The sequence below is a fragment of the Bos mutus genome, chromosome 4, assembly GCF_027580195.1.
Source record: "Bos mutus isolate GX-2022 chromosome 4, NWIPB_WYAK_1.1, whole genome shotgun sequence".
In the NCBI taxonomy this organism is placed as follows: domain Eukaryota; kingdom Metazoa; phylum Chordata; class Mammalia; order Artiodactyla; family Bovidae; genus Bos; species Bos mutus.
This window is the reverse complement of record NC_091620.1, coordinates 19,509,395-19,529,941: the sequence shown is the minus strand read 5'-3', so window position 1 is coordinate 19,529,941 and position 20,547 is coordinate 19,509,395. Positions and strand designations below refer to the sequence as shown.

At 48.8% G+C, this 20,547-nt stretch overlaps 1 protein-coding gene across 2 annotated transcripts in view; it reads left to right on the top strand.

Moving 5' to 3' along the window:
* Positions 1–20,547, top strand: part of TMEM178B (transmembrane protein 178B) — a 414,662-nt gene that overhangs the window by 123,790 nt on the left and 270,325 nt on the right. For both annotated transcript variants that reach the window (XR_011463945.1, XM_005901070.2), the window contains exon 2: positions 7,171–7,284. Coding sequence is in view for 1 of the 2 variants with exons in the window: in XM_005901070.2 (XP_005901132.1) it covers positions 7,171–7,284 (114 nt within the window). In the remaining variant the exon portion in view is untranslated. The remainder of the gene's footprint in view (positions 1–7,170; positions 7,285–20,547) is intronic.

Below are 20,547 nucleotides of genomic sequence, written 5' to 3'. Positions count from 1 at the left end.
GGCGGAAAGCTGGCTGCAGACTTGGTGTGGGTGCTGTTGGTGTGCCTGGGAGTCTGAGTGGGCTGAGAACAATGAATCTAGTCCTGTCCACAGAGACCCCAGACCAACTTCAGGGCCTCATGCACACACCTGAGCGGGCATTCGCCCCTGATGCTGCTTTGCTGGTGGCTCCCAGGTGTGCCTACAGGGAGGAGGCCAGCATGAACTTGAAGCCAACTACTTACTTCATCATGTAGACCATTCGATCAAAGAACAGACCCTGGTGTCTATTCCTCATTTATCCATAGATGTAGTGAGGGCTTTGTGTCAACCTTGCCTGGCTCTGGGGGTAGAAATGCAAACAAAAGACCTGGGTTCTGATTCTGAGGAGTTCAACAGTTGAGTGGTAGAAACTGCTCTTTGAATAAAAAAAGGATTTGGGGGTCAAAGGAGTCTGGGGAAGCCTGCATGCCACACCTGTCCCTTCTCAGGAATCACGGTTTAAGTGAAAAACTCAAAAGTCCCACAGAAGTAAACCTTTTATAGATTGTTAATCCCAAGTTTTCCTAAACATCAGTGCGTTTGACCATCTCACGCCCAGCCTGCATCACTCCACTTTTAAAGTGGGGACTGGAGAGGGGGTTCCCATGCTCTGGTTCTTTCTCAGGCCCACCCTGGTCAGCGCCAGATATGGTTGTGAAGTTGTGGGTTTCCCTTCACAGCACATCCCCCTGCCCCCATGAGCTGGGATCCTGTGCCTTTCTCAGCCTCTCTTCTCTAGGGGTGCCCTGCTGCTGAGGGTCCCTCTCGTCTAGTGAAAGTTGCCTAGTCGTGTCCGACTCTTTGTGACCCCATGGACTATACAGTCCATGGAATTCTCCAGGCTGGAATACTGAAATGTGGTAGTCTTTCCCGTTCTCCAGGGGATCTTCCCAACCCAGGGATTGAACCCAGGTCACCCATATTGCAGGTGGATTCTTTACCAGCTGAGCCACAATTGAAGCCCAGGAACACTGGAGTGGGTAGCCTATCCCTTCTCCAGTGGATCTTCCCAACCCAGGAATCAAACCGGGGTCGCCTGCTTTGCAGGTGGATTCTTTTCCAGTAGAGCTATGAGGGAAGCTCTCTAGTTTAAAGGAAAGGGATTTCAGGATCTCATCCATACCTAGGCGCAGGTGACTAGGGATGATCCCATTTGGACTGAGTTAGAAAGTGAAAGAAAGTGAAGTGGCTCAGTCGTGTCTGACTCTGTATTGTGTCTGACCCATAGACTGTAGTCTACCAGGCTTCTCCGTCCATGGAATTTTCCAGGCAAGAGTACTGGAGTGGGTTGCCATTTCCTTCTCCAGGGGATCTTCCTGACCCAGAAATTGAACTCGGATCTCCCGCATTGTAGGCAGATGCTTTACCCTCTGAGCCACGAGGGAAGCAGAGTTATAAAAATAGGGGCCTATGAGAATAGTGTCTGACCCAAAGGAATGACTCTCTAATGCATGAACATAAGTTCTGTGGCACCTGTTTATGGGAGGTGATTCTAGATGGCATGGGGCTAAGTCCTGGCCCTGCCTCTAGAGTTTCCCTGCCTTAGAAGGTTTCTACTTACCATGAATAACTCTGGAGAAGTAGACTCCTGGAAACAACACCTTGCTGATTGTAGTCGCATGTGAAAGGAACCTCGCCTGTGGTTTCCTTGTAGGGTGGGATCAGAATCCGGAGTTTATCATGTGGGCCATCTCTTCCGCTCCCCTCCAGTCTGTTTCCTCATATGCCCAGCACATGTCAGGGTTCTGAGCTACAAGTCTCCTAGGGTTACAGCACATGAAATGTCTCTCTCTTCCTCTCCCCACCCCCATGCCCCACCCCCTGCCTCTGTGTGTATGTAATGTGATGCAAACATTGCTGATATTATTTCTGATTTCCTGTGGTCTTTCCCCCTTAGAGTAAGTAGTATTAAGCAGTGATTCATCATGACTGTGAGATTGGCCAGAGAGTTTGGGTTTTTCCATAAAACGTTAAGAAAAAGCCCCAGTGAACTTCTTAGCCAACCCAGTCGTATTTATTGAGCACTTGCAGTGTGCAGGGACCACATCAGGACTTGACGTGAATTACCAGACTCATGCCTTGGGTCTTAAAGCATTTGAAATGGAGAGAAGAGATGAGAACTGTGTTCCCCTGTTCCTTGTTCCCGGGTCTCCCTTTGCCACCGAGGACTTAGAGAGGTGGAAGGGAAGCTGGAGTGATGATGTAGAAGGGGAGAGGGCTGGATGCTTGCATTTGTCTTGAGTCCAGTTGAGTCCAGTTCCGTCTTTACCTGCTCGGAGCCTGGCCTGCCCTTTGACTTCTAGGTGGGTTCAGTTCTGGGGAGACTTAGCAGGAGGTGTGGGTGGGAGGAGTGAGAGATTGGGCATTTATATCCTGCCCCTCACACAGGTGGGCTGTACCCTCTCCTGGAGCCTGCATCACCTTCCTCCCAGGGCCCTCTTCTCCAGATTCCCATGATGGTCCCTGCTCTGCCTTGCCCAGCCTTGGGGTTGCCCCACCTCCTTGTGTTGCCAGCCCCAGGGCCCTGCCCCACCGTTGGCTGGTCCCTTTACACCCTATGCTCAGCTTTGTAAACTGACCGCTTTGGAAACCCTCCTCAGTTACCTGTTTGGGTATCCTGTCTCCCTGGGACTCTGATGGTGGCTCAGATGGTAAAGAATCTGCCTGCAATGCAGGAGACCCTGATTCAATCCCTGGGTCAGGAAGATCCTCCTGGAGAAGGGAATGGCCACCCACTCCAGTATTCTTGCCTAGAGAATTCCATGGATGGAGGAACCTGGTGGGCTACATGGGGTCACAAAGAGTCAAACATGACCGAGCAACTAACACTTTGGGACTCTGACACGCAGATTGGAGGGTCCTCAGCTCAGAAGGCAGGGCATGGCTGAAGGTATCAAGTTCCAAGGTGCCCACAGGAGGCACCCCCCAACCCCGATGCCTCACGGACGAGTTTTTTGGCCCCTCAGCTGAGGCTGCAGGAGGGGGAAGCTCCCCTCTCTGGGCTAGAATGCAGGAGTTGGGGAAGATCACAGGCTTCTCGGTTACCTTCCACCGTCCTTCGCAGGAAAACCCGTTTGTGTTGGGAAGCCCACATTCTGGCTGGGCACACGTATTTGGTGCCCAGATGGCGCCTGTATTGACAAAAGCCCAGCACACTGACAGGACCTGCAGACACATGGGTAAATATTTTGCCTTTCTTCTTAGGCAATATTTGAGTCTTTCAAATTTAATTGCTGTCAAAGGCAGGATGCTTGCATCCCTGAGGCAAAGCAGATAGTGAGGGCCTCCAGCGGGGCTGTTGGGAAGTTCTCCAGCCAGGCTTCCTGGCCGGCTGCCCACCGCGCCTGTCCATCAGCGTCTTTCTCTTGTTGAGTGTCAGGTGGGCAGGCTGGGGCTGAGGGAGGAAGCCGGGAACCTGTGGCCACTTGTTGCATACGTTTTGAGGCTGAGAGAACCTGGTCCTAGCCAGGAAATCAGGTGCTTCTCTCAGATGCGAGTGACAGGCACTCATCCAGCTGTTACCAGCGAGATTCCATCTTGTGTCTTCCAAGCTGGGCCCACGGAGTATTTTGTTTGATCTCGAAATTATGGAGTGTAGGGTGGCTCCTAGTTCTCATGCCATCTTTGTGCAAATTAGGTGAAGGCAGCCTCTCTGACTGAGACATCCCCTGCATACCCCACCATGGTGCAGGTCTTTGCAAGCAGAGCAGCGGCTGTACTTCAGCGCGCAGGTACCCCCTGAGAGGCATCCTTGTGCAGTGCGCAACCTGCTCAACTGTGTACGCCCCACGTGGTTGCTCATGATATTCGTGTAAAATGAATATTTTCCCTTTTTCCCTAATATCTCCCTCTCTTTCTTTTCTCTGTCTTTTTTCTACCCTGAAACCATTGACCTAGTTGTCCATTGGGTTACATTTACAAAGTGTGGTAAGAGGCTATTCTGTGTTCATATGTGATTGACAAGCCTCTCCTTACCTGGTCCAGACGGGAAAAAGGTATTTGCCAGAGGCTCCCAGAGTTCTGCAACAGTCACCTCCGTTTATTCATGACGTTCTAATTTGCCTCCATTATTTTAATCCCTTGCATACAATAGAAGCAGTTGGATTCCTTACCCACTGAGATCTTATAAAGGACGCCTTGTATTATTCATGGCTTTCTTCAAAGCATAGGTTCTTGGTGCTCTTGTGCTGGGGGCCAGGGAGATAAAGATGAATGAATGAGACAAGTCCCTGCCCTCCAGAAACTAGTAATCCAGTGGAGGAGTGAGGCGTGTAAATAGATAAATCACAGCCCATTGGTGTGCTGGCTGCAGCAGGCAACCCGATCAGGGAGGGGGAGAGGAGTGGGGCCATTGGATGCCTGCTGCTGGGTGCTGTCCTAGATGTGAGCAGGGCTTCCCTGAGGAGCTGGAGGCCTGTACCTGGTGAAAGAAAGGTGGGGAGGAGAGGAGGGACAGAGTTGTGAGTGGATCCACCCTCCATGGGGCAGGGTGGGGAGGGCACCTTACTGGAGCCTAGGGTGTGTCCTGGTTGGGGCTAAGTGGGGGCTGGGACTTTCTGCCAGGAGTGTGGGGTTTATCCCCTGCGTGATAGACTGCATTTTCTTTCTATGGTACAGTCTGAGCGGCAGTATGGAGGGTGGCCTGACAGGAGAGATACTCCAATAAGGCGATCCTGGGTTCTGATCCTGGCCCTGCTCCTACCTTGGGCAAGTCACTTAATCTTCTTGAGCCTCCATTTTCTTATTTGTAAAATAGGGGTGAGGCGTATAATAGCACCTACTTAATTGGGTTATAGAAGGATTAGTAAGGCATTGTTCATAATAGAGTGTGCCACCAGTGGGACACACACGTATGTAAGTGTAAGTAAGTGTTAATTGCTCAGTCGTGTCTGACTCTTGGCGACCCCATGGACTGTAGCCCACCAGACTCCTCTTTCCATGGGATTCTCCAGGCAAGAATACTGGAGTGGATATCCACTTCCTTCTGCAGGGGATCTTCCTGACCCAGGGATGATGACACATATAGAAACCACAAATGGGTTATGGGGATGTGGCTACTTCGGCCCTTGGGAAGGCTGGACAGGGCCCAGCAGCCCACCCGGTGCCTTGCACACGTCTTTTCTATGTGCTCCAGGACATAGTTGGAAACCACTGGTCTACTAGGCACTTGGCAGGTCTCTCCTATCTCGTAAGTCCTCAGTCAGTGTGGCTGTTTCTTGAGATTGGTCATTGTGTTCTCGCAGCTATGATGGAGGGAGTGGGGACAGAGGGCAGGCAGGCTGGATTCCAGGGACATTTCTGACATAAAACTTTCGGAATTCGGTGACCAGTTGGATGCCAGGGAGGAGGGGCACCACTAGAGCCCCGGAAAGCCTTGGGATGGCCGTGGGCTTTGTGATATAGACTGGATGGGAACTGATGCTGTCAATGGAAATTGTTATATGAGATGTGAATGTGGGTTCTGGAAGCGGAGACTGTCAGGAAGACTGTTTTTTCTAGAAGTGTAGCAGGTGAGGGAAGAAGGAAGACAGAGGTGGGGGGATATTGTGGGAGGGATGGTGGGCCCATGAGAGACTTCAGGATGTTTGTGGGCTAAGAGGACAGAAGCAGAGGAGCTGAGAAATTAAAAAAAAGAGTACCTAACACTTTCCTCAAAACTTTGCCTCTGGACAGCGTCTATCCCATTGCAGGGGTGTCTCAGTGACTAGTAGTGGGTGGTCATCCAGACGTGATTTACAATAAGGCACTGTCTAAATTACTGCACTCCACCTATTGCCAGGTTCCCTGCTGACAGTGAGCCAGGGGTCAGACAATTCAATCAGGTGCCACTACTTATAAATTGAAAATCAGTGGGGTGCAAAATGGATTACCATCAAAATCCATTCAGGTGCAAAACCAAAATTTAAAACCCCTAACCTTTAAAAATCACTCCTTTCCTGATTCTTCATGATGCCCTGACACTTGAGTTTTAATATCCTCCGGATAAGGAAGTGCCAATAGAAGAGCCTGCAGGAGACCAAGATCTCCTAATCTTGCTTGCCTTTTGAATTTGGCCAACCTGGTGGATTTATAAACTCACTCATTGGCAATTCTATTAGATTCTCGAAGGCGGCAGTTTTCAAACTCAAGTGTGCAACAGAATTACCTGGAGGACCTAGTAAAATTCATATTGCAGGCTCTAGCTCGGGGGTTTTGATTCAGCAGGTGTGGGGTTAGGCCTGGGAAATGGCATTTCTAGCAGGTTCCCAGGGAATGCTGATGCTGTGGTCCAAGGGCTACCATTTGAGAACCTCTGGCTCTGAGATACAGAAGTATTTTCATAATCTGACTAGCAAAGCTTGCACTGATTGATAACAGCGTCTCAGAAACGGTCCTAATTGGACCAGGCAATTGAGTGTGTCACGGGGCTTCGATTTTGTCCGAGAAATCTGAGAGGAGACTGGTTCAGGGAGGTGCAGATGGAACGGAGTGCTTTGTGTTTAGAGGTGAGGCTGGTGGGGGCCATGGGATAGAGAAGAGGGAAGAGGCCCCTCTAGCTCACCTTTCCACAGACAGCACGTGCCACATGATTAAGGCCGAAGTCTGCTTGCTGCTGGCCCATGGGTGCAGACTGTGAATGTTTTTTAGATACCAAACATCCTCCCTTGACGTATAAGTTGATTTTTCTTAAGATTAAACACATGGGTACTACTTTCTTAACAAGCTGCCATCAGCCTCAACTTGGACTCTTCCTGTCTCTGAATGATGCCGGAGATATGTGTGCGTGTGCCCAGTTGTGTCTGGTTATTTGTGACCCCATGAACTGTAGCCCACCAGACTTCTCCATCCGTAGGATTTCCCAGGCGATAATACTGGAGTGGGTTGCCGTTTCCTTCTCCAGGGCATCTTCCCAACCCAGGGATCGAACCCCAGTCTCTTTCAAACCCTGCACTGGCAGGTAGGTTCTTTACCACTAGCGCCATCTAAATTGATGGTGTTTGATTTTGTTCTTTTGGAGCTGAGGTCACTACCTTGTATTCACAAAATGTTGGTGTCACCAGGCCCAATATGAAACAAGTCTCTCTCCCCAGGATAGAAGAGCAGATCCTGGAAACTGCCCCAGACACGGTTGCTGCCTCATTAACCTTTGGCCTCCTGTCTCTTTTCCAGGAGAAATTGAGCGGTGCACGTACATCAAATACCACTACTCCTCAGCCACCATCCCCAGGAACCTCACCTTCAACATCACGAAGACCATCCGCCAGGATGAGTGGCACGCTCTGCGTAAGTACACCTGAGTCTCTTTCCTTGGCTGTGACCTTTGGAGGGCATGGACGTTGGATGCCCACCAGCAGTTTGGACAGATGGACCTCTATCAGAGACCTGTGGACAGTCTCAGAACATGGTGGCAATCCTTAAAGTCTGAATATCTGTGGGTCTGAACTGCCCCAGTTGGTTTTGATTGTATTGCAGTTTTGAGGAGTTTGCTTCTACAATTGACACAAAAAGCGATTGGCAGCCAGACAATGATCCATGGTCTTGCTTTGCCACCCTGGTAGGCATTTCAGATTTCACCTACCTGACTGAACCAACTCCTGGGATTCAAGTCCAGCTTGTCTCCAAGTTGCTCGGGGCATTATTGTGGCAACCTGCTAATCCCTCGTGTCATCCTCTGTGTGGGTTAAGACCTGCTGGTGGTTGCAGGCAGTATCACACTGGAAATTTGCAATGGGGGGGGGAGCCTGAGTGGGAGGGTCTGGTCCTCCACTGACAAATTTATCTCTTGGAGAAAGAAAGGCTTTGGGACCTGGGTTCTCCTGTGATGGCTCAGCGAAGATCAGAATATGTGCCTTCATTGGTTAGGGAAGATTTTGGTCAGGGATTCTCAGAGACTTAAATTATTAATATGATAAGACGATGACTTAATGAGCAAACAGAGTTGGTTGACTATTTTTACCTTTCTGCTCCACGGGGATCCACCTGCTTGTCTGTGTAAGGATAACTCTGCTTTGTCGCAGGCACGGTTCATGCGAACACATTCTTCCTGCTAGTAAGCTCCACGCCACCTCTGGTGCACTTGTCATTTCTTCCCGATTCCAGCTTTTTCACGTAATGTCACAAGGTTGAGTTTCAGTTTTCATGTATACATGAAGGAGGCTCTTTATTGAAAACAAGGATCCTGTCGTGAGTAAGCTTTGATGAAGGCCAAAACCATCTTTCTTCTCTTTATTGTTGCCTAGTTATCTTTGGCATGCATGGAGCCCACTGGGTCTGTTCCACTTTTTGGGTTGGTTTTAATCAAATCACCATATGTTGATGGGCGGGGTGAGAAACAAGTAAAATTAAACAGAGCAATGATCCATTGGTTTCAGGAAAAATATTGTGACTAGGTGTCTGGATGAGTATTACCTACAGCCACTGGCCCCAAATGGTGTAGGGGCAGGTGTGAGTAGATGGGAAGGCATTAACCAAATGGTTCCTCCTACAAGCTTTATCACTGGTGGAGACACAAACCACACCCTGAGGACAGAGAGCAAATGTCCAACGGGCACCCTCGTGTACTAGATATTGAGCTAAGCTTCCCACATACTTAACTTTAATGTGAGATTTGCCCTAGAGACACTAGTAAGGGTTATTAATTTCCTTTTTGGAGGCAGACATACCAGAAGCCAAGTATATAAATCCTTGACCGTGACTGCTTATTTGTCACATTGCATTGGTCTAGGATAGTCACTTAATAGACACTTACAATGCATGTTCAAGATACGTGACAAGCTTGGTTGAATAACCACTTAAATATAACTGGAAGGGGAGTCGTCATTGAATTGAAGAAGTTGTTGGTATTGCAGCATCCATTCAATTCCACTCAATTCAGTCCCAGTTACCAAGTTTTTCTGTGTACTAGGGCACATGGTGGACACCTGGGCCACAGAGAACTCTTTCAAAGAGCTCGCGTCTGGAGGTGGAGGAGGGCGGGGAGGAGTGGAGAGAGACATTCTCAAAGCAAATAATTATAAGGCAATGCGCTAATTACAATATAGTGTAATTGCTTCAAGCAATTAAGATAGCTTGTGAAAGTTTTTCAGCAAGAAGGAGAGTTATTCTAGTGTAAATGGCACAGATGCACTTCATGGGAGACCTGGTAGAGCTTTTTTGGCTGTGCACACAGCAGAGAATCTGGAATTCAGATGGACGACCCATGGCGACATCACTGAAAGTATGTTACATGGTGTTAGCAAAGATAGAGAAGAGGCTGATGCTCAGCTTTATGGACCTTCTCTGAGCCCTGTGTCTTCGGGGTTCTTGTTCTAAAACTGTAGCGCCCTTAGCTTCTGCAGAATCCAGCGTGAGCCTCTGCTGTGGTGAATGGGGGTGCAAACAGATCTATTTTTAACTGATAAAAGCCGTCTCAGCGACTGATGCATGCGGAATTTTGGGCACCCCATGTTGGGTGGAGTCGAGGCTCCCCTTTGGTGTGGGATTCATCTGCCTGTTTCACAAAGCAGCCTGATGGGCTGTGAAGCCAGCAGAGAGCGTCTGCTGTTCTCGGCATCCACGGCAGCTATTTTTATCAGAGGGCAGGTGAGCATCGGTCGTATCTGAAGCTGCTGCTAAGTGTAATTGGCAATGTTGATACAATGGGGAACCATAGACAGAAAGAAAAAAGAAAGAGCGCGTTGTGCTCAGTCGTGTCTGACTCTGCAACCCCATGCACTGTAGCCAGCGAGGCTCCTCTATCTATGGAGTTTTCAGGAGTGGGTTACCATTTGCTTCTCCAGAGGATCTTTGTAACCCAGGGATCAAACCCAGGTTTCCTGTATTGCAGGCAGGCTCCTGCATGGCGGGCAGGTTCTTTACCAACTGAGCCACCAGGGAAGCCCATGGGGAAGCATAGTAAATGTCAATTTTAGTTTTCAAAGGTCAGATATTGATGACATTAGATAGGAAGTGGGCGTATAAGCCCCCTTTGAAATAGAGTAGAAATGGTCAAAGATTAGCAAACATCTATGATGGAGCTTTAGAAATTAAAAAAAGAAAATCAGACTCTGATTTCTTTACTTATTTGAGAATCCTGTATTCTTTAAGATTGTTAGTGGGATCAAATAAATTCATTTAATGCTAGGTTGGTTATTGTTTTATAATTTCACCATAATATCTTATATTCAATAATTTTTCTCAGTAAATGATTTTCTGTTAAAGCAAAAAATTTGATTTTTTTTTCTGCTGAAATAATTCTGGGAAAGTATTTCAGACTTTGATGAAGCTCAGGTTATACTGATTACATACATTTTCATCAAGAATTTGCATGTAAGCCTGGATGGGAGGGGAGCTTGGAGGAGGATGGATGCATGTATATGAATGGCTGAGTCCCTTCACGGTTCATCTGAAACTATCACAGTATTATTAATCAGCTGTACCCCAATAGTGAATAAAAAGTTTAAATTTAAACAAAAGAATTTGCATGTGATCATCAAACACTCTTATGAAAAAAATTTTTCTTCAAGTAAAAAAAGCACCATTTGGTTTAAAACTATGCTGTGATTTTTGAATAGTTAATTCTACCAATGAGAGGCTTAACTGTTTGGCTGAGAGCTCATTCACGTTATGGTCCCGTGACTAGCAGGTGAAAGAATAAAATTAATCTGTAGGTTGCTAGGTTTACAAATCCAAGTGTAAGGAGATAATAACCATCACTCTGGGGAGTAAAGGTCAGAGTCGGACCTGTGTGTGTGTGTGTGCGCGCGCGCGAGCGCGTAGGGTGGTCTCTGCAATGGAGGTTTGAATGCTGAGTTTTCTGAGTGATTTGGTGACAAGGTTCTGAATCTGTCTTAGATGGTAATTGCTGACGAACAGTTGGATGTGCCCGTTTCTCCTTCCTACCTTGGCAAGAGCTCCCCCAGAGAAGGTAGAACTCCGTCAATAGTAGGGACTGTGCCCTCAACCCGCCCAGACCAGATTGTCTTCTGGGAGCAGTCCACTTTATCTTCCTGCCTGCCTGCCACCCCGAGTGGCGTTGGTCCAGCCTCGGTGGGCTCCGAGGGGGCACTGTACTCCTGCCGGATCTTCCTGCCACCTCCAGGGCTGGAGCAGGATGGGCGCGTGTGGCCAGGCCGGCCAGGAAGGGGGGCCGGTGGCTGCAGGAGATGAGTGGCAGGGCAAGATTGGCAGTGGTCAGGGGACGCAGGCTGGCAGTAGAGTGGCATCTTAAACGGCGATGCTTCCTCCTCTTGCCAGAATGCATCCCTACGGGCTTCTCATGCTCTGAAGCTCAGGCTTGGGTTGTGTGCTGGTTTAGAGGATTCTGTGTCTCCGTGCCACCTCCAGGAGCCCCTGAGGCCATCCCCAGTGGCTATGCCTTTGCTTTCTCTGTCACTGGTGTCCCTTTGGAATGCCCCCCACGGAGGTGGGGGCCTGGATGTAGCCAGTAGCAGGGCAAGGATGGGTGGGTGGTAAGGGGAGGTCTGGGGGGGCCTCTGATAGGACCTGGGGAAGCCAAGGGGGGGTTGAGAAAGCTGGGTCTGGGGAGGGGGTGGTGCTGAGATGTGGGTACTTCTGCAAGGAGAAGCTGCCATGGAGTGGAGCTGTGCTTGGGGCAATGCCAGTGACCCCAGGGTCAGGGGCGGTGGCAAGGGGCCCTGTGGGGGGCCTGCCTGAGGGCTGCAGAGCAGGTACCGCTGGAGGGTGTGGGGAGGACAGTCCTTTATCCCCTTGGTCTCCCACTCTGCTCATCAGGGGCTCCCCCTGGGGTTCGAGCTCTGAGACTCTGGAGCTCTGTGCCTGTGAGCTCAGATCCTCTCACTTGGCTTGGCGTTTTTAAGATGGAGGTTTCAGCTCACAGTTGATTGCCCCTGGCAGTGGGAAATCAGGGAGCTGGGGCTCCATGTTCCTGCAATCAGATCCTCTCCATTATCTTTCAAGAGGCTGAGAGCCGAAAAAGCGTGAGTTCTTTTTTTTTTTAAAGCTTCCTTCTATCAAGACTATCAAGGAAGTTCAGCTAATTAAATTGGATGGTCACACAGCACATTTCCAGCTGGCCAGGGAGGGAGGGAAGGAGAGAGGATCTCTGCCCCCGACATTCCCCCCCACCCCCTGCTGTCCTCCTGAGGGCTCACCCAGCCCTCCCATCCCCCAGGGACACAAACACACACTCACATGGTAGCCTTGCAAAGTTGAATCAGATGCAATATGTATGTAGTTCAAGAGGGATGGGAAGAGGAGGGGAAAGGTATTGGGGGAGGGATGACAGAGATGAAGGCTTTGCGGGGGAGCAAAGACATTTCAGCGAACATGATGCAAAGAAGGAGGAGAAATGAAATTCAAAAGTGTCTTGTCTCATGCATGCTCCTTGGATGATACACTTAGATCCCTGACCCCGAGGCCCCTGGCTGTTTACGCTGGGGGCCTGTAGTTTTTCGTTTACTCTGGTGGGGGACCGGCCCCTTCCAGGCTGTGTACCGTGGGAAGCTCAGGCTATCTGCTGCTCTGCTGTGGATCTCCGTGCCTCACTCTCCTCTTACTCTGCTTGGTCAAGCCCTACCTGGTTCCTCCTCCAGCCTCTTCCACAGTCTCTTACACACCCTCTCCTCTTTTCAGAATTAAACCCTTCTGCCCCTGAACCTCCCTGGTGCTAAGACTCCCTCCAGCCACCCCCAGGTACCGCCCACCTGTTGGATCCCAAGCTGCTCCTTGCCCCTCCCTGTTGCCGTTAGCCTTCTGGCCTTGGACTTGTGTTGACTCCTTGCCTGATGGTGCTTGCTTTTTCCTTTCCCAGTGGACTGGCCTGGTCATTCCAGACCGGCCTGCTCATCTGCCCTCTGAAAGTGAAAGTGAAAGTCGCTCAGGTGTGTCTGACTCTTTGCTATGCCATGGACTATACAGTCCATGGAATTCTCCAGGCCAGAATACTGGAGTGGGTATCTTTTCCCATCTTTTCCCTTCTCCAGGGGATCTTCCCAACCCAGGGATCGAACCCAGGTCTCCCACATTGCAAGCCGTCTGAACTTTACTCCTATTCAGACCTCTGGACAGCCCAGGAGTTGCCGAGGTTTCTGGTTCATCATTCCCCAGACATCTCTGGTCACGACAAGATGAATGTGTAGACACAAGAGCTTGGGATGATGATAACAGTAATTATAACAATAATAACTGCCTTTGTTCATACCAGCTGCAATGCTCCTTGGAGGGTGGCTCAAGAGTTTCCTCCTAGGAACCCAGTCCACGTTGTGCTGACTGCTTTGTTGACAGACTAACAAAGCCAGGGAGGAAGGGGCTGTGTAGAGGTCCCCTCTTGGCCTCGGAAGAATCTGAGACTGAGAATCCAGGTCCAAGCTCCAGCAGACTCCCTCCAGCTGTTTTCCCTTTCTGTTTTTGGCTGATGTTACGTAAAACGTCCTAATGAGGTAAACATCCCAGACTTGGGAAGCTTACATCTCCTGCAGTGTCAGCCATTTCCCTTCTCCTGCATCTGTGCCCAGCCAGTGTGAGTTCTCAGCGTGGGCAATCTGTTGTGAGCTGCCTCCTGCTTGCATGCCTGGCATCCATGGAGGTCATCTCTGGCCGGATGCCCTCCCTGGAATTCTGGAAGCTTGGTAGCAGAGGAACCCAGCCAACAGAGCATCCCCATAGGTCACTTGGTGTTCTGAAATCTTGGCCTTTTGTAATCCATCACACATTTCTCTGTCCCCCATCCCCCCAACCTTGCAGGGAACATTGTCAACCTTTCAGGATACCCACAGCCTGCAGCCCAGAGGCTGCGCTATGCTTGTCCTCCCAGAGCTCCCGTGGCGTTTTTGCAACAGGCTAGGCAGAGAAACGCGCAGTCCTTCATATGATACCACACCTACATCTGCTCTGGCAGCTGTAACTCCAGGCCAGGACTCCTTTCCTTCACAGCTTTCCCTGCCTGTCAAAACCTCCCCTTCCTCTGTCCCACTCCCTCAGGCTTCTGCTAGACAGCGGGTTTACTAACTGGGTGAACCTGTTTGAGTTAAGGTGTTAATGCCTTCTTGGGTTACCTGTCCTGATGGTGTTGTTTTCAGAAAACCTCACCCAAATGACTATGAAGTGTTAAAGGTCGTGTGGAGACACTCTAAAATCATGACACAAGTGTAGCTGTTGATCCCACCTACTTAGATGGTGGCCTGACTAGGGACCAGTGGTGGAAATGGAGTGGACAGGAGGGAAAGTTTATTTTTGAGGTGGCCTTAGGAGTAAGATTTCCCTGGTGGCTCAGTGGTAAAGAATCCACCTGTCAATACAAGAGACACTGATTCAGTCTGTGGGGTTGGGAAGATCCCTTGGAGAAGGGAATGGCAACCCACTCCAGTATTCTTGCCTGGAGAACTCCATGGACAGAGGAGCCTGAAGGAGTTGCAAAAGAGTCAGACATGGCTGAGCGACTGGCACTTTAACTTTCGCTTTACAAGTAAGGCTTCCCTGGTGGCTCAGTGGTAAAGAATCCGCCTGCCAATGCAAGAGACGAGGGTTTGATCCTGGTTATGAGATCCCCTGGAGAAGGAAATGGTAATCCTCTCCAGTATTCTTGCCTGGGAAATCACATAGACAGAGGATTCTGGGGGGCTACAGTCCATGGGGTCGCAAAGAGTCGGATACAACCAAGCGATAAACAGCAACAACTAGGATTAGGGAAGAGAGGAGGCCTGGAGTAAGGAGGGGGGCGGGGTGCGGGTGTAGAGTAGACTACAACCTTTTCTGTTCAGGATAGCCACGTACTGAAACAAACCTGAGAACCACTGTGCTGGTGTAATTGCAGTCTTCAGGCCACAATTCATCTGAATGTGCAGGTCCGATTTTGTGCTGGGAATTAGTTGGGAGTCTGGCCTAGAGGCATTCTCTCAGCTTCTGCAGATTGGAAGGTGTTTCCTTCTGGCCGAGCATCCTGATCCAGACGCCACAAAGGAGCCCTGGGTGCAACCCCACTGGCCTTCCTCATCCATTTGTTCTTTTGCTCATTCATTATTCATGGAGTGGCTGTTCTGTGAGAAGCCCCGTGTCGGGTACTGGACGGGATATTAAAAGGTATCCTGCTTTCCAAATTGGATGATATATTTCCAGGTATCAACTAGGCCAGGGATCAAACTGCTTGTTGCTTTACATTTATTGACTACCCAAGGAGTGCAGGCTAATGTGGCTGGCATGCACACACATCGTGGGTCCTGACCTCCACACTTAAATGGGCAAGAGCTCATTGCAGGGGAAATAAAAGCAAAGCATAAGACAAAACGACCATATCTCAGAGGCTTGGCCTGTTTTTCCTAGGCTGGGGAAAAGTGGGGATGGTTTAGCATCTGCTGCTGCTTGGCCCTCCGGGGGAGCTGTCCCAGCTCTAGGTGCTAAAAAGGAAGCTTAATATGGCAGGTGACTCATCTTTCCAATAGTTAAGACAATGGAGCTCTCTGTCCACAGGAGCTGTAGCAGTGAGGGGGAGAAGCAGGACCAGGAGCTGATGTTCCAGCAGGCAGGGACAGCTCAGACACAGGCAATCCGGGTTGGATGACACAAGGATGTCTGGGCAGCAGACACTTGTCATCAAGACAGTGGGTCAGCAGGCACGAATAGTTAAGGGCTACTTTGGGGATTTTAAGACTACGTGATCCAATAGGGAAGAAGCTGGGCCAGCAGAAGGCAGGCACCCGTTCTCAAGAAATCTGGAGCATTAGGGGATTAGAATAAGAAATAGAGAAAAGTGACGAGGAGAGAAGCCAATTTTAAGGTCAAAGGTACCATACCTTGATGGAGAAGGAAATGTTTCTGCCTGGGAAATCCCATGGACAGAGGAGCCGATAGGCTACAGTTCATGGGGTTGCAGAGTCGGACACGATCTAGTGACTGAACAAAAACAGCTACGCTTGAACACGATGGGAGACCACTTTAGTCGGAGCAGCCGTCTCAGCCTGTGATAGGATTGGTCCTGGGATTTGGGGATGAGGCTGCTTCTGAAGATGGTAGGACTATGGAGAGGGTAGGCCAGAGGCATCTGGGAACCAATGTCACTTAACGGAAAAAGTAATCAGGTTCTCCCTGGTGTGGTAAAGGTCTCATCAGAGTCTAGAGCAATGCTGCTCAATTGTGGTTCATGGACTGGAAGCATCAGCAGCATCTGGGAACTTGTTAGAAATGCAGATTCTTGGGCCTGAACCCAAACCTACCAAGTCTAAACCTTTATGAGCGGGGCCCAGGAATCCGTGACTCTTAACACATTCACGTTTGAGAACTCTTGGTCTGGAGGGTGTTGTGGGGGCTGCAGTGGTCAGTGAAGGCTCCTGGGAGGAAAGAGTGTGGGTGGGCTTTGGATGAGAGCTGGGAGAAGGAATGCTGCGTTTTGTACCTCCCACACGGAACCAGGACTTTAAGTTACTTGCATGCTTGTGTTGTCTGTTTCTATTTGGTTATAGCTTTGGTAATTTAACATTTTCCATATCTCTTTCTGTTATTATGGGCTTCCTTGGTGGCTCAGATGGTAAAGTGTCTGCCTGCAGTGCGGGAGACCCAGGTTCAATCCCTGGGTCGGGAAGATCCCCCGGAGAAGGAAATGGCAATCCACTCCAGTACTCCAGTACATTGTACTCCAGTACATTGCCTAGAATATTCCATGGACGGTGGAGCTTGGTAGGCTACAGTCCATTGGGTCGCAAAAAGTTGAACATGACTTCACTTTCTTTCTTTTCTTTTCTGTTACAAAATGGCATGGGAGACGTGAGGTGTATTTTCTTTTTTCCCCCCTATTATGGGGCATCCTCCTGTTATCTAGCTTGAAATCTCTATCATGTATCTGCAGTGTGCTCCTTTCAGAAACAGACTTAAAGCTTCACTGAAGACAGGGGACATTGCATTGAGCTCCAGCTCTGTTGCTCTCAAGGTATACGACCCTGGGCAAACTATGTGAATGTTTTAAGCCCAGTACAGTCATTAGTAAACCGGTGGTAATAACACTATCTTGAGAGTTATTATAAAATTTAAGTTAAATAAGATGGTTCATGTGAAATCAGTAAAGGCTGATACCAAGCAGTGTTGCTGTTGTTTCAGCTGTTAAGCTATATTCGACTCTTTTGAGACCCCATGGACTCTAGCCCACCAGGCTCCTCTGTCCATGGAATTTCCCAGGCCAGAATACTGGAGTGGGTTGCCCTGGATCTTCTCGACCCGGGATCAAACCCACGTCTCCTGCATTGGCAGGTGGATTCTTTACCACTGAGCCACCAGGGAAGCCCTACCAAGCAGCATTAGGTGCTATAATTACTAGAACACAGAGCTGTGCCTGGCACTGAGTTCCCCATAGGAAATGGGGGAAAGGCTCTGAAATGGTACTTTGTGGACTCAAGGGCTTTTCTCTTCAACTGTATGTAGCCTGTGTGGGTCAGTGTGCCTCGTATATGGCTGTATATGTTGGTGGGCCTGCTTAGGGTTTGCCGTCTGCACAGGTGTGTTTGTGTGTGTGTGTGTGTGTGTGTATGTGTGTATAAGTGATAGGAGCTGGCATCTGGTGTTTCCGATGTGGGAGTAGGAAGTGGTTGAGTATATTATGTGCTGAGTGGCAACCGTGTGGCATATTGTGAAAGAAGTTTAAGAGCAGAGAATCCTCAGTGTTTGGGATCCTCAGTGGGATAGCACAGAAAAAGTAGTCTTTAATTTGTCAGTTGTGTCCAATAGGGATGCAGTTTAGACAATAACAGGAGCCTCTAAAAGAAGATTTACATGCTAAGTGTCTAAAAAGTAACATCTTCAGAGCTTTGAAGATAAATATACTGTGAGTACATTTGTGTTGAAATTGTCAAGGGGAATATGAAAATGATTCTCGCTTAACTATTGAAGCCTAGCCCTGCCTTCCAGGAAGGCTGCAGTTTCCAGTACGTGCTCTGATCAGAGCCTCTCTTATTCCTGAGGTGAAAAGACACTTCCCCAAAGAGGATGCAGTGAGTGTGTTGGAAGTAGAGGCAAGAGAGTGTCCGGGAAGAGAATAGGTGACGCTGGAGACAATATTCCTGTCCTGGGGGAAAGGGAACTCCTTTTCGTCTCTCTCTCTCTTTTTTTTGTAGTACAACATATATTTATTAAAAATTTAATAGCAAATTCTTAGTCGCCTATTAAGAGTCTTGCTTATGATAGGTTCTCAGAAACGATCTCTTTTTAATACTTCGCTGTTATGTTGACGTTTTCTACATGTTTTAAATATAAGAACCAATTACAGAATGGTGGTCTGGATGGATCATTGCATGTACTCCCAAAACAAAGACAAAAATTGCGGTAAAAGTTCATATTAAAAAGACTTAGGGCCTCATATTCTTAGGGAGCCCCCAAACATGCACAATTAAATTTTATTTTCTCCTGTGAAGAAAAAAAATAAGATTTAAAAAGATACTGAAATAGCCTCAGGGAACTCCTTATTTTCAACTCAGTGCCCACGGTGGGCCAAGGGGTGGTGCTGGCTGTGGTTGGTCATGACTTCTGCCATTCCTTGTTACCAGCTAAGGAGGACTAAGAATTGCAGGAAGATTGGTTAACCTTGGAGATTAGCTGGTGACTTGCCAGTTGAAAGAGAGGAGGCTACAGCACTGCCCAGCCCATGTCCCTTTGGGAGGAAGAACTAGAACCCGGGTCTTTGTGAATGCAAGATTCACGCTCTTTCCTTGCTCCAAGGGTCCCTTCCTATGTCTTACAAGATAAGCTGACTCACTTTCTCTTTTCCCCTCTCTGCCTGTTTTCCCAAATAAGCTTTACTCCCCCTGCCCCGCCATTATCCCAAAGAACAACTCTAATTCATCCTCCAGCCCCGCACCCCCACCATCAGCTACTTCCCCTCCATCTCATTATCCAAAGTGAATGAGGCTCCTCACCCCTTGAGCAACCAGGCTCCCCACCCCTCCACCCAAGAGTTCTGGTATTCAAAATGAACCAAAGAAAGCTATTTATTTTCCACTTCTCTGTTTTTCTTTTTCATTTAATTACTGGTATCACAACAGGATTTTTTTTTCTGTTGCTTTTCATTGCAAATGTATAGTATTTCATCTACATTATGAGTTAAATAGGCTTTTGTGGGCCAGCCTAGAAACCCAATCATCATTTATAACAGATATGACTTCTCTGGAAATGGGTTCTGAATTCCAAATAACTGACTTACAAATGAGGTTTTAGAATGGAGTTCATTTCAGAGCTGGAGACTGTATCTTCTACTTTCTAGGCAGTTTACCTCTGAATGATCTTGCTGTCTCCCCTCTTTTTACATCTCTTGTTCTTAGGCTGGATTCCCCCAAATTAGGTACCCTCAATGGGGTGAGAGCTCAGACTGTTCTGTCCCTTGTTCTCAGCCCATAACCAGCTACTGATACATTTAATTAATGTTAATTCATACTCCACAATATGTCCTATGTAGGCTTGGCTGAAACCAACCATGAGACACTGAGCATCCTTGGTGCTAGGGATCGTTCAGTCTCAGGACCCCCCAGCCCCCAACTCAGTTCATGCTAGTAAAATGAGGCTATTTATGTAACATTTCCTGGAGGCTCTTTGCTTGGGTACCTGGCACCAAATTGGAAATGAGCAGTCAGAGTGGTGTGTGTGTGTGTGTGTCCTCCTGAGACTGAGAAGCTGCTAAACATGGGCGTGGAGATGATACCACGTGGGACCCACATAGTGTTCATATTCCTCACACCACCACATCCCACTGACTCACTCATGAGGCCTCTAGATGCTGCACAGTTGCCAGGGAAACCAGGAAAAGGAACTGTAGGAAAGCCATCTCCTCCCTAAGCTCCTGGGCGTGCCCCCTTGAGGGTGGAGGAGGGGAGAAGAAAGAGAGTTCTTCCTGGCTGTGATAGGTGGTTGGGCAGTGCTGACGCCTAGCCAGCATGCCCTCCTTCCCCAGGTTGGCTTTCTCCGTGCGTCGTCGTCGTCGTGCATCATCGTCGTCGTGCGTCATCGTCATTGTCATCGTGCATTGTTGTCGTCGTGTGTCCCCTGAGCTTTACGTTCTGCTGTTCCCTCTCTCCCATTCACAGCGCCATCAGCTCCTGCCCCAAAGCAATCTTTTAATTTCCTGGAAGTTAAGATGACTTCTCTACTTCATAAAGAGTAGGGACTTCTGGCTTGTGGTTAAGGTTTGAAATCCAGCTGCTGTTTAGTTTGGCAGAACTAGCAGAAATGTGCCATTAAAAGAATGATTAACTCAACTCCATCTCCTCTTTCAATTGAAGGAAAGGGGCTGGGATCTAAGTGCTTACAATTCCCCATCAGAGCTTTGCGGCTCTGGTTAATGAAGATCCATCTTTGGTCATCCTTGGAATGACCTAAGTTCCTTCATGCTGGGTTGAGGGCCTGCGGTGTGCACAACATTGGAACCAGGCAGTGAGAGAGGGGTCTTCAGGGAGCCCACAGTCTCCCAGAGGACACAGGGCAGTGATTTCAGATTGAGACAGCAGGGGCTGGCACTACAGGACATGGACAAACCAAATGCTATTAGCAGTGTCCATAGGAGGAAAAGACCATCTCAGCCCAGGATAAAGGGGCAGGAATAGTGGCATTGAAATGGGC